At 38.8% G+C, this 13,303-nt stretch overlaps 2 protein-coding genes and 1 long non-coding RNA gene across 3 annotated transcripts; all 3 read right to left on the bottom strand.

Moving 5' to 3' along the window:
* Positions 1–98: 98 nt before the first annotated feature.
* Positions 99–3,970, bottom strand: LOC112554857 (mucin-like protein). Its single transcript, XM_025222916.1, has 8 exons — positions 3,861–3,970; positions 3,330–3,504; positions 2,961–3,177; positions 2,323–2,588; positions 1,924–2,167; positions 1,185–1,426; positions 653–784; positions 99–291 (listed from the first exon to the last, which is right to left on the bottom strand). The coding sequence occupies exons 2-6, from the start codon at positions 3,396–3,398 to the stop codon at positions 1,317–1,319; spliced, it is 906 nt and encodes a 301-aa protein (XP_025078701.1). The 5' UTR covers positions 3,399–3,504; positions 3,861–3,970; the 3' UTR covers positions 99–291; positions 653–784; positions 1,185–1,316.
* Positions 3,971–5,558: 1,588 nt separating this feature from the next.
* LOC112554938 lies at positions 5,559–8,534 on the bottom strand. Its single transcript, XR_003097351.1, has 7 exons — positions 8,350–8,534; positions 8,074–8,256; positions 7,703–7,879; positions 7,042–7,189; positions 6,610–6,787; positions 6,125–6,287; positions 5,559–5,789 (listed from the first exon to the last, which is right to left on the bottom strand). It is a non-coding gene; the product is annotated as an uncharacterized LOC112554938 (long non-coding RNA).
* Positions 8,535–9,469: 935 nt separating this feature from the next.
* On the bottom strand, positions 9,470–12,053 carry LOC112558016 (CD5 antigen-like). The gene is made up of 6 exons (XM_025228197.1): positions 11,974–12,053; positions 11,653–11,722; positions 10,997–11,146; positions 10,513–10,682; positions 10,120–10,297; positions 9,470–9,671 (listed from the first exon to the last, which is right to left on the bottom strand). Exons 1-6 carry the CDS (start codon positions 11,987–11,989, stop codon positions 9,470–9,472), a joined length of 786 nt encoding a protein of 261 aa, XP_025083982.1. The 5' UTR covers positions 11,990–12,053.
* Between the last annotated feature and the right edge of the window lie 1,250 nt (positions 12,054–13,303).

The following is a 13,303-nucleotide window of genomic DNA, read 5'->3' as shown; positions in this document are numbered from 1 at the left end:
TATCTCGTCCACTCCTTCGACTTCAGTCTGTCTTTACCGTCTGTATATCTCGTGTAAAAAAAAGTAACTCAACTTTGTTACTCTTTTACTTACATTTTTTGGCAAACAAGTTGAAGATCTGACGCTCACTCAAACTGTTGTTCAGACGCTCGCCACTGGGCAGAATAAAGTCGTCCGTGGGGTCTCCATTGAAATTTCCCAGCATCCCTTTTGTCATATTCCGGAAGTTGCGAGGCATGGCAATTTCAATTACTAAGGCTTTCGCGCGGATGTAAGTCTGCAGGCTTATACCTTAACAGAGGATAAAACATTCTAAAAATGTAAACAAAACTGCTTAACTTTAATTTAAACATTAAATCTTTTAATGAAGATGCTACTACATGTCGCTACCGTTTCTTTGTCCATAGCTATGTTTTCCCACTAACTCATCAGTGCATCAAAGACACAAAAAAATCATTAACTTGGTGAGTTCGATAGCTTGATAGAAAACACATCGTTGTTGTTTGCCTTCTCTATTTTAAAAATGTTTGTTATCTTAAGCATTCGATAACTGCTGATTACAAAACTGCTGCAGAGTATTTACGTGTTAAATTTTAAACTTTTTAAAAAGGAAAAAAATTCTATAAGAGAAACTGGTCTATGAATCAGTTACCAGAGGGAAAGCTGACAATACACGTATCGTTTTCTCGCTTAAGCGTAACTCTTGCATCATCCAAAAAAAAGTTGTCTCCCTCTTGCTTGAAACGGTTGGTGTAGTCTACACCACTGGCGTAGACAATCAGGGCTAATAGAATAGAGAATATTCATGTCATGTTAAAAATCAACTGAGATATAGCAGTGCACTCTCGTCTCAAACCCTCTTGTCTGTGATTCTTGCCTGCCAGCATTCAGGGCACTAGCGCCAGGCAGAGAAGTGAGACTAAATTAAAAGACATTTTCATTGTTGTTAATAATTCCCTTATAAATTAACCGCAGGTACTTTAATAATTGCTTTTTATACATCAATTACATTGGTTTCTCTACTTCGGATGGGGACGAACAAGAGCCAGTTACTGTGTGATGACACCTTCCTCCGTCTCAAGGTCCCCACATTTAAAGACACTAGCGAGCGTGCATTCCTTCAGAGAGAGAGAGAGAGAAAGATAGAATGAACAAGTCATCTCGGAAGTTGCAGAAGAACTGACTGGAGTTGGTGTTGGGGTCGATCTGCAGGAAGACCCTCACTCCGTTCTCCTCCGCCCCGACCGCCGTAAAGACAGTCCCGTTGGTGGGATTTCCCGGCCGAAGCTCCGCCCTCTGTGTCCGGGCCTGAAGAGTTAAATTGACGTTGAGGTGTCCAGTCTGACCAGTGTAAACTCTCCTAGACCATTGAAGAGGTATTGCCTTCCGTCCAACGTTGTTATGTGTGTGTCACCGTACAGGGGAGCTAATTAGACAGGAAATTGAATGTAGAACGTGTGTCATTTATATGTCCCGTGGACAGATCTTTTGATGTTTGCATTCAGCCGAACTGACAGGTTTAACGAAATAACTGCATCACTCAGATTTAAACAAAATGAATTTAATTTCTCTTTCCATCAGGAAAAATTAGCTGTCCTTTTCAGAAATATGGTCACTTGCAAAAAGTATTTCTTCAGAAAAAATTACATGCCTTATTTCATTTGCATATGGTGGTTACCAGTTCCTGCATTTTAAATTACATAAGTAGTTTGATGATAAATGTAATGCTGTTCCCAGCCGTTTTTCCTGCTACAAATGGTATTTACAAAATTCGTACTGATAACTATTTATTTCACAGATTTTTATTTATTGCTTGCAACTAAGAAAACATGGCCTAGACTGCCTTCGAGCCTTTATCTTTATACATTTTTAAAGATTTAAAATAATATCAAATTATGCAAAGAATGAATTTGTTTTACTCACCCCACTGAAACGATAGATTAGGGTCGCATTTTCCGATTTCTCTTAGGCTGTAGAACTGACGACACTGTTTGTTTGACCCGTGATCACAACAAGCAACGTGTGGGATCCTGTCCTCAGAGTCGTACAGCTTCTCTTGAGCGAAGACCAAAGGGTTAAAGGCCAGCGCCGCCCCGGCAAAAGGTGGAGATGTGATGAGCATGTCAAGTGTGTCTGGCTTCAGAGGATTGGTCGAGTAGCAACACTCCTGCACAGACAGACTTTTAAATGTATGCTTTAATTACTGTCACTTCTGCCGCTCTCACAGCACACCATCCGAAAAATTGTCTCCCATCAGGGGATGTATAGAGTGGGTGAGTTTTTGACTCCTTAAAACATAACAGAGGTCATCACGGTACACACCTTTCCAAAGGGAGCGAACTGTCCTGTGCGAGCCAGGTTGAGGATGTAGCACTTAAAATGGTTTTGCTCGTCCCTGCGATGGAACCTCCACTGGTTCAAGAGAGTTCGGAAAATGCCTCGTCTGGAGCAGGGGCACCTAGGTAGGGAGGCAAACCCTGCGTCTCGTTCACTTTTCAATACTTTGTTCCTGCGAAACCAATCTTGACAGGTTTTGGTGGCGTTGGCTGGAATCTTTCCTAACTCGTAGACCCAGTATCCTTTGTATCCTGATACAGAAAAGGTGAAGGGAAAAAAATTCCCAGAATATGGCGTAAATAAATGAAAGCACACATTTTCTTTACATTCTTGACATTAAGTTAATTATGGAAAACTTGGTAATGCTATGTCCAACTTAAAAACCTTGAGTCTGTCTTCCTTATTCACAGTTTATTACTAATTAATTTATTCATTTACTATCTCTTCTCTTTCTCACCCGGTAAGTGGAGAAAATATGGTTTTCCCAAATGACTCTAATTATTAGTAAAAAAGTAATAAACCTATAAAATGAATCACTAGGTGACGGACGTGTCAATAAGAGTCTTTTCTCTTTTTTGTGTGTGTGTGTTTTTTTTTTTTTTTTTGTTTTGTTTGAATCAGACCTGTGTTTCCAAAGTGCTTATCGATTTCATAAGCATATTCAGTTCTTGAGTAAACGTTTGGTCGGAATGTTGTGAGCGATCCTTTGGCCACTCCCATCTCCACGCTGTACCAGCGGCCTGGGTAGCGCCAAGTCATGTGACCCACCCGGTACTGGACCAGTGCGTAAGACAGTGACCAATCGGTGACCAGAGCCACTTGAAAGGTTACGTCCCCCATCTGTGAACAAAAGTCAGACATCTTATAGAAGGTCATTATAATTAAATACAGAACTTTGTGTTAGCACTCCATAAAAAAGAGATATTACATGATAAATTCTTGTAATAAAGCTAATTCTTGCTATTCCCATGGTACATAAATTATAGTCTTACGTTAGTCGGTTTGTAGTCGACGGACGGAAAGTACTGCTGCACACGATCCCAAGTGACCACGAGGACCATGCTTGCATTGAAGGTCGTTGACCCGTGAAATCTCGGACGTCGTACGTGGCTTTGTCCAGCACTGCACGGTCTCTTGTAGTGTCATTATACAGATGGTAGTACACCCCTGTACAAATCGCCGCACGTGAACTTTCGTCTTTAAATGGGACAACATTTTAGACGAGGTAGTAAACACGTGGACTTTATATTGCTGGACTTTTTTTTCAAACTAAGAATGCTATTCCCAAGTGCGTGAATCGTTTTGTAATGTGTTATTTACAAATTGTCACTTTATTTTTTTTCTGTATTTATTATGTAATTGTTTAAATATTTAGTTACTTTTAAAGATATTTTTTATTATATGGTTAGTCTAGACTAGCAGTCTGATTAATTCATATTGCAAAGTATAAAGGTTTTTGCTTTAGTTTTATCAGTTTAAGGGGTTTTAATAGAATCGAATGACAAGTCGTGCTATGTATTTACTTTGTTCATTGCTGATGTAAGTGCAGTATACACAGACCACTTTACGTGACGAGTCAAACCACGGCCATGTGGTTCCCTTTTCGAAAAGACAAGATTCCATCCCGCCCCACCTAAAAAATGTCGGCAAACAACGTGAACACAGTGAGAAAGTCATCTGGAGTTAAAGAATATTTAACTATTGCTTGTCTGATTTCACTTTTTTAGATTAATTAAAAAATACTCAACCATTTGGAGGCATTGTTAAGGGATTACAGTTTTTTGAGTGTTAACTAGACAAGGACCTGACCATTAAATATTATTTGGACGAAATTCATTGAGAATTATGCAGCAGTTTTATTAGATCTTAATGAAAAGTAGTTGTATGTGATACTCTACATCACATAATTAACTTGTTTTGTTTATTTAGTTTTTACAAGTAATCAGATCCCTCTTGGTGCTTGGTGGGACTAGTATGACATTTTGAATGCATTTATCCATTAAATATTGCTCACAGTGACTGACTCTTGAGGACTTTCTCCAAACGGAAAACCATCTTCAATAAAAGATATTTTCACGGTTTCATACAGCAGTTGTCTGAGCATTCCATCACGTGCACTGACTCCGTATGGATAAAAACCTGATGATGCAAATAAACTTTTAAAATAAGTTAAATTTTTAATATTTAGAAAAATCTCAATGAATCGCTCCATCACACTCTAATCAAAACAGAACAGATTGCTGCAGAAAACATTTTTGTTTTTGCAAGAACGTAAGCATCAAGTAGATACTAAAAAATAATTTTATTAAGAATAGAATGGTAATAGTTTGCTTTGTTTTGAAATGTTTATTGCATTCAATACAATAGAAAGAGCATAAGAACTTTGTGTATCTCATCATCGGCTGCTCATTGTTTTATGCTGCTTATTATACCACTTCACCGACCCAATCATAATCTAAGCTTAAGGAAACAAAAATAAAATACTCACCTTTCAGAAGTCTTTCTGCGAAAATTTCAAAATCCAAGAAAATTGTGTCATTAATTCCAAGCATGTGTAATCACAACATACGCAACTCATTCAACGAAGCTCATACAAACCAGTACACAGGAATTTTACTTTTACAGTTAGGAACAAGATAACATGAAAATAATTTGTTAATATTGATAAATACGTTGATGATGATTGATCTTGATGAGGATGATGCCACCTTAGTACAGTTCAATCATTAATAAAAAAATGTTAAAGATTGTTTTGCAAAACTTCGTGAGAAAATATTGTCAAATTTAAATTTCAACGTAGTATCCGTCATACTGACCGCCTGGTCTTCTCGCGATGTATGATGCTCGGAAGCCGTTGGCGTTGACGAGTGACCCGAACACGTTCAGAACGACTGTCAGACTGTTTCCGGTTGACCTCAGCTGTGGTGGCAGAGTAGTTCCACACAAGCTGTAACATTATCATTGAAATGACAAATATGTATCTCGTAGCTGAACGCTACAAAGTTTTATTACATTCAATTTTTTTCGTAAAGAAAGTTATTTTGTAAAGACTGACTCACAGTACCGCCATGTACAGATAAAGAAACCAGTTAGAGATTACATGTGAAGCTTCTTCATCAGAGGCTATTGTGCAGAAAGGACAGTTCGAACGGATACAGAACTACGAAAAATGATTTCCTTAAAGTCTATCACTAAGGGTAATTACTAAGGCTCACGTGGTCATAACAGTGTTTGTGTCCACAATTTCTCCATCGTAAACTCTGACGAAAGGCATTCTGGCATTGAGCTTCCTTGAGAACCGACAGAGAAGTCGTCAAATGTCAAGTCGATGACAGCTTCCTTGTCGTCCACACTGATGGTCCACACGCAGTAGGTGTTGCTAGGATACCCAAGAGGGAAGCCAGGCGACGTGAAACCTCCTTCACTGTCTGTTATCAGGCTTTCGTCGCATTCTTTAAGAAGAAATGTCTCACAGTTCGTTTGAAGTGATATCTAACTACTTTATAAAGTAAAATAGAGAAGCCACAAGTATGAATGACATTAAGGTCTTTAACTGAAAAGTTCGTGTTTAACTGACATGCCTTTAAAAAAGGTACTGTATCAGAATTTTAAGGAGACTGCGCGAATTCATACACGTGCACTCAGCAGACACACGCACATACATCTGAAATGGGTAAAGGACTAAAATAACAAAGAACAAAAGAAAAATGAGAAGGAAGTTGGATTTCAATAATCTAGAACGTTTGTAAACATTTTAAATGAAGGGAATTATAAAAAAGTGGTTGACCTTTTGGATACGCGTAGTACGTGAGACTGAAGTTGTTTTGTCCAGTCTGAGTGCTGAACTTGATGAGCACCACGTTCTGTGTGGAGGTCAAGTCTGGCGGAAGTGACCCGCCGCAGTACCTTTCTCCAAGGAAAGGAAAGAACTCAGTGCTACCATCGTGTACCTGAAGCAAATCCAACAAGCTCTTCTCTCAATGTCGGGAGGGAGCTTTTGCTGACTACTGTGGCAACCGCAAATTAATACACAAGGAAAATAGTTGGCTGTTGATGGCGAAACAGCATGTGAAAAGCACCAAAGTAAATATGCAATAGAATATTACCAAAAAAGAACAAAGAAAAAATCCAGAAATGTTAATATCCGTAAAATGATTTTCTTCTACAATATTTCCAGATCTCATAATGAATAAGCATCAATTGTGTATTTACTTTCGTGACGTTTCATACTCATGGCCTCATTTGTTTTCCCCCCTCAAAATCACAGCTTACCTCTATGTAGTTTCTGCATCTCACATCTTTCTTGAAGTGGACTGAAGAAAACTGTATCTTGATGTAGTAGCCTGGCTCCTGTCTGATGATGTAGGTACAGTTTGCTGATGACGTGTCAAAGTCGATGTCAGTAGGGGAGGTAATGATTCCTTTAGGATCTCGAACACTTGTCGACACTCTGATCGAATCCCAAACAATAATCGTTACTAAATACTGTAACACTAATCGTTGATTGAATTTAATAATGAAACTTTAATTTTCTATAATATATATATATATCAGCACAGAACACTGAATACTTTTAAACCCATTTTATAACTATGTACGTGTGTGTCTATATTTTCTCATACGTAGGTGGGCGATGGCAGACAGTGGTGTATGTGTGTATCGAAACAAATCCTCACCGATTTTCATTATACATAACTGTCTAACCTGCTGTCCAGGAAGCTTTGAACTTGTTAGCACCGTTATTCAGCACGGAATGCAATTCCACATCGAGGCTGTGTCCGTCACTGATGATTTGTGAAGTAGACCACCAGTTAGATATCTGTGTTGTCCTGATGTCGGGCTTGTCAGTCACCTGCATCAGACATTTTGTTAGAAAATGTAGGTAGGAAAATGTTGAAGTCTTTTGCAACAACTGTTTCATACTTATAAACGGTACAGTTTCAAAACTGCATGTGTGAAAATGTCTAATAACAACATGAGATCAGCTTACATGGAGTTGAAGCAGCATATTCTGCTGTTCATGTTAACCGTTATGGCCTTCCGAATACTAGCAGTCGCTGAGAAAGTTGTAGATGAGAAACATAAGGATACAAGCAAAGGCAAGAAAACAGTCCAACACAAGGTCGAGAATATCAGCAAGAAGCGTTGGTCAACACAATAGGTATTCCAATAAAACAAGACGGCACGGCAAAGGGACATCACCCTTATTATACCACATCTGTCAAAGCTCATGCAGCTAGGAGCTAGTGCTGCTGTCAACAGCTATGGGACGCGGTTAAGTCTTTTACATAGTTACTTATTTAGAAGATATCTTTAAGCCCCATCAAATGTAAATAATGGAATCAGAAAGATAATCAAACCATACTATCATCTTATTATCACAGCATTGTCCAAGCTGAACGTCGTGAAAGGAGAGTGTGATGGTCTTGTAGGGCTTGTGGTGATGGTCCAGATGACGTCCTCTTCGCCGTTGTAGACGTCGGGGTAGCCGGGAGATGTAAAGGTACCCATGTCCTCAGTGTAGTTCCAAATCTGATGGGATCTGATCAAATAAGACCATTTTTATGCACAATGAATCGCTCTGCTGGCTGGTTTTTTTTGGATTTTGACATTTTTTGGTCTGCGAGTAAGTTTTTGTGAGTTTTGTATCGGCAATCATGTTTTTGCTGACGAATATATCTCTTTACTAATTAATGGTAGATAAATCTGTAAAAAGTCGGGCGATAGCAATCTTACCTGGCTCAGTCTGCTGATAGTATATGCTATATCTTTTCTCTACAGATGTGGTGAAAGCATCAGACTTAAACCTGACGATAACTGTTGTGGAGTTCTGGATGCTGGTTCTCATGTCAGGTGGGAGGGTCGTTCCACAAAGAGGACCTCCCACAGTCTCTGACATTCGGAGTCACCGTCAAATATCTGTACATCGAAGAAGTGAATTGGTTTTGTTCTTACAAAAATGGACATTAAAAGTACTCAGTCATAAATAACGTAGTTTCCAAGTGGTGTTACCTGAAGAACATCTTGACAAACGCCTCCCTGCTTCTCTCCCAGAGCAAAGTTGTAGAAGGAAAACCTAATCAAGACTCCCCTTCTTTTGACAATCTCATACGTGCAGTTGAGGTTCGGTTCGTACTGGTTTGGATAACTTGGGGACCTAATGTAATCACTTGTGCTGGTCAGTCGTTGAAAGCATGGTGGAACCTCTGTGGACAATCGTTTGATAAAAATAAGAAGTCGAACACTACCAGAGAAAACTATTAATCCTAGAATTATTTACTGGAATGAGACAGCGTGTAGGAAGAAGGTTTAACAATTATTTTTAAAACCTTGTTGCCTTTCATTATCATTTGTATTTACTTGATATCCCCCTGTCCTTTTGCTGTCTTGAAATAAAACGTGGAAAATTGATGTTAACTATTCTGTAAGAAGGTAAACTAACCCCAAAAGGCGTGAAACTGAATCCCTTTTGTTCCAGACTGAGCTTTGAGCCACAAGTAAAGTGTATTTCCGTAGGACTGCAACACTCCTATTTTAGAGGAACTCCGAATGGAAGCCAGACTGGAGTACGCGTTACTGTCTATGACCTAAGACAAAAAGTAAGTGGAACATTATATTAAAAAATTTTAAATGATCATTACACGTTTTAAAAATAAGAATCTACATATTCTTTAACATACCTGGAGCATGTTTGTCGAAGAAGGTAAAGGCGTATACATCTGAATATTTGTGAAAGACAGTTGAATTCTTCCCGCCTTGTTGACAATCGTCCACACACAATCAGTGTTACTTTTGTACACTACACCTTCAGGGAAGCCCGGCGATGTGATGTGTCCGGCTGGTGCGGCAATGTACCCGTTACACCCTTCGGGAACTTGAGAAACCAGACCAATCACGAAAATATACAAACAGGGGTTGACATGAGTGAAAAGAATTCGGGATTCTCACCAAGGAGATGTTATTGTACTTACAATTCTTCACGTGCGACAGATAGGGTTGGCTTTCTTGTTAAACACTTTCAAAACATGGTGTTTGTGTTTTTCTCGGTTAAAAAATCTAATTAATACTGTAATTTTGTGTTAAGTTCTCTTACTATTGGTGCTTGCAAAATTAATGTTCGTGAAGTATACGGTCAAATACGCAACGTACCTTGTTTACAGACAACAGCAAGACTGTCTTCAAGTGTCTCGTATATCCATGCAGCAGTATAGGAGCAGTTCAGTAAGCTCTGTTCATTTCCCTCACACCTGGCGTTGTTCACGTGGATGGGTCTCCTTCTGGCAACTCCGAATCGAACAGTCGCTTCTTGTTTGGGTACAACTGATCCACCATAGCTACACGAAGGTAACATGTATTTATCATGCATATTTCTACTACAGTTACAATGCAAACCTCTTAGCTTTTACTTAGGGGTTCCAGTGTGATTTAATGCAACTCCTTACTAGGAGATTAATAAACCAATTTCATTGGTTACACTTGTGAGTAATGCACACTGGGTTCTGAATATACTTACAATACAGTTTACAAACTAATGTGCTTTCCTTTAGCCATATGTAAGAACCATTAAGTTTAACATAGGATCAAACACTATGACAATGGATGTTACATGTAATAAAACTTGTATTTTTATTCATACATCTACTTTTATACACCACCTCAAAAGTGAGATGAAAGCTCTTTACATACAGAAAACAATACAAACAAAACATTCTCATACACATAGATCATAAATACTTGAAAAGGGTAAATGCTTAGCTGAGAAGCTAGAAAATAACTTCATACCCTGATCCAAACAAGTTTTTGCAGACAATGTTGGCAGCAAGAGCGTTGTACAAGGGTCTTCCTAAGTAGAAGTTTTGATCCGTGACACTGCCCCACACACCCGCTTTGAAGACCTCTACCCGACCCTCGTACTGAGACGTTCCGTTCACAAGTCGAACTGTCTGCACCATCGACACACCTGAAACATTGAAAAAATGACTAGACAAGAGATCATTCCACTTTATTTCATCATCTTGTGACTTAGATACATATTTTGTACATAAATGTGCATTTATAAAACGCCGAAAACACATATTAGACACGCTTTTGTGCCTCACGAGATTGTATAATAGTGACAATTCTGTACAGTACCAAGCGTATATATGTGTATCATTAAACTTTTCTTCATCAAACCTGTGTCACAGCTGACTCCAAGCGTATAAAGAGGGTCACAGGTCTGGTCACGAGGTGAAAAACTGCAACCTGAAAGGGATATTTCTTGTCCGCTACATTTTATGTACTTTCTGAGTATTTCGCCCGGAGCTCGACCGTAAGAGTTGGAGTAGTACAGAACAGCGCCCTTGCTAGAAAAATAAAATTAGTTATCAATGCATGCGCGCCCACAGACACACGCACACAGTGTTCGTCCCTAAACAATGTCTTTAACATCTTGGTTACACGTTCCTGAACTATTGAAAGTTATTGAAATTAATGACAATATAAATGAAGAAGTTTATGTAATACAAAATAATCTATAGTAGTTATTGTCTTTCAAATCCATACATTGAGTTCTTTACTATGCATCACTCTTCCTTGAATTTAAAAAGTCTAGATGCTCTATAAGTGAGCTACAAATGTTTTGATAGTGCACTGGACTTGAAGAAACTTGATTGTTTACGCTGGATAGCCTAATTCTCTGCAGACGACGTTCCCAAGAGTGACAGAGACATTCTCTTGACAGACACTAAGCCAGACTCCGTCCCTGAAGACTTCCATTCGCCCTTCATATGGGTTAGGTCCGTCTGCAAGTCGCAATTCATTTTTTCCTATGCCAGGCACAAAATCATGTGAATCAGACACAAAATAAAAACAATCACCTGTTGTTAAAACTGAAAAAAAAAATTGGCTATGAAAAAATTTAGTAATGATTCGACCTATTTCGCCGACGTCAGCACGTTCAGCAGGGCGCACGTGGCTTGACTGCTCCGGAAGTGGGCTTGAAGTTGATTTGTCTTTCAATGTAATCAACTATATATATGTATGAACAAGCTCCTGCATTTAATAGTTTAATAATTGTATACAGTACAAATAATCTCTATCAAAATCTCTTTGTTATTAATAGTGAAAAGGAAGAGAAGGTATGCGTTATATCAAGTCATATGTTGAGAAGCCAATAAGCTTCCACTTTCAGTTATCGTCAAAAAACGCAGAAACTAGCCTGACGATGATGCTGTAAATTATTACTGGTGAAGTATTAATGCTGCAATAACATAGTGATAGCTACATATGTATAAAACGGTGAGAGGGGACTAACGGTTTAACTCACTAACCTTTTGCGCATCTACACCAGACAGAGGAAGGAAGAAGATGGTACATACTAGAAAAAAGCCTTGCCATCTCGCACCTGCAAGAAAAACTTAATAAAAAGTGAATAATACATAGAGATAACGAGAACTAGTACGATGCAAAACTACTGACTGAAGCTATGATAAAAGTAAAAAGGAAGTCAAAACATTCCAGTAAAGACAATTTCTCTTTCTCTATTAGTATTTTTCTTGCGTGCATACAAGAGAGTACAGTGAATAAACGCATTAGTCAACAAAAATATTACAGGATCTCGCCTGGCTACAAATGTAATTCATAACTGGTTCTGACCTTGACGGACTCGCATGGCTGTCACACATGCCGAGTGGTTGCAGGAAATGAAGGCTTCTCACTGACCCTCGATTTGCTCTCTTTGCTTTACAGACCACCGTCACCAGGACGTGACCCTCCCCTGAGAAGACGTCGATGCAGGTCAAGTTTTTGTTATTTAGCTGTATATACGTTATATACATACCGCAGTCTATAGCTTACTTACTTGCATCTTGCAACGAAGGATCAGTAACAACGGTCACCAATTCTAAAAATCCATTGATAAGATAGAAAAAAAAACTCTCTAATAAATATTAAACGAGGGAGGGTATTGCCAATGCAATGGAGAGAAGATTTGTTTTAAGATGGATTTCAGCTGTTGTGACGGTCAAAACGTTTAAAAATATATTTATTTACGTTGCAGTGCACGAGATTAATGCAGAAGAAAAAAATGATTCGTTTCTCACTTTATTACCACTTATTAGCATTATTTCGGTTACCGATGTTTATAAACATCGAAAAAAATGCAGTGAAATTGACTGTTGTGTCCTTCCGTCGAGTAACCACGATATCTTCCCGAGACGGTTAGCAGACGACGTGTGACGTAGGAGCAAGACAGACAGACAAGTGTCGGTGATCATTGCTAGGATTTGAACTCGTGATCGGTGGTGTCCCGTTAGCTAATTTAGGTTTTAAGTGAACTTTTCAAAGCATAGTTTTAAAAATTATAGAAAACAGTCTGTTTCACTTGGTAAGCAGTCTTTGTCATGTGCCATAAGGTCACGTGACGGAGAACGAGACTTTGTCTAAGAGTTCTGTGTCATTTCTCGTATTAAACACAACATTCTACAAAACCTTTAACTTTTCCCGCATGAACAGACACGAAAATGGACGAGATTCAAACTTGACCCTATTCTTCACGATATTCTAAGCAGTTTTATTTTGCCTTTACAATCTCTTTAACTCGACAACGTGCAAATTCTTAATTGCGGCGTCTACGCCACGACCGCCTGGCGGTGCAGGATGGAAGAAGTGGGCGGCAATGAAAATGCTTGACAGAGTGTCGGCACGCGCCAGTCTGAGAGCACTGTCTGAAAGTGTGCGTTGAAGTATTTCGGGAAGACACACTTAGTTCTGACACTTTGTGTAACTCTCCTTGCCCTCTCTACAGGGTACTGACGCGTAAAACCATTTGTATTACAACGAAAGAATCACGATGTTTAAAAGACACTTGCAAACAAGACTAACATTAAAAACACGAACTACTCTGAGCATGTTTCAGCTATCTGTAGCTAAGTGACACCATTGCTCTTAATGTGTTAGAACACATATGTGGATGTACACTTCCATA

The sequence above is a fragment of the Pomacea canaliculata genome, linkage group LG2 (assembly GCF_003073045.1).
Source record: "Pomacea canaliculata isolate SZHN2017 linkage group LG2, ASM307304v1, whole genome shotgun sequence".
NCBI classification, from domain to species: Eukaryota; Metazoa; Mollusca; class Gastropoda; order Architaenioglossa; family Ampullariidae; genus Pomacea; species Pomacea canaliculata.
The sequence above is the reverse complement of the archived record's forward strand: the minus strand, read 5'-3'. Positions and strand labels throughout refer to the sequence as shown.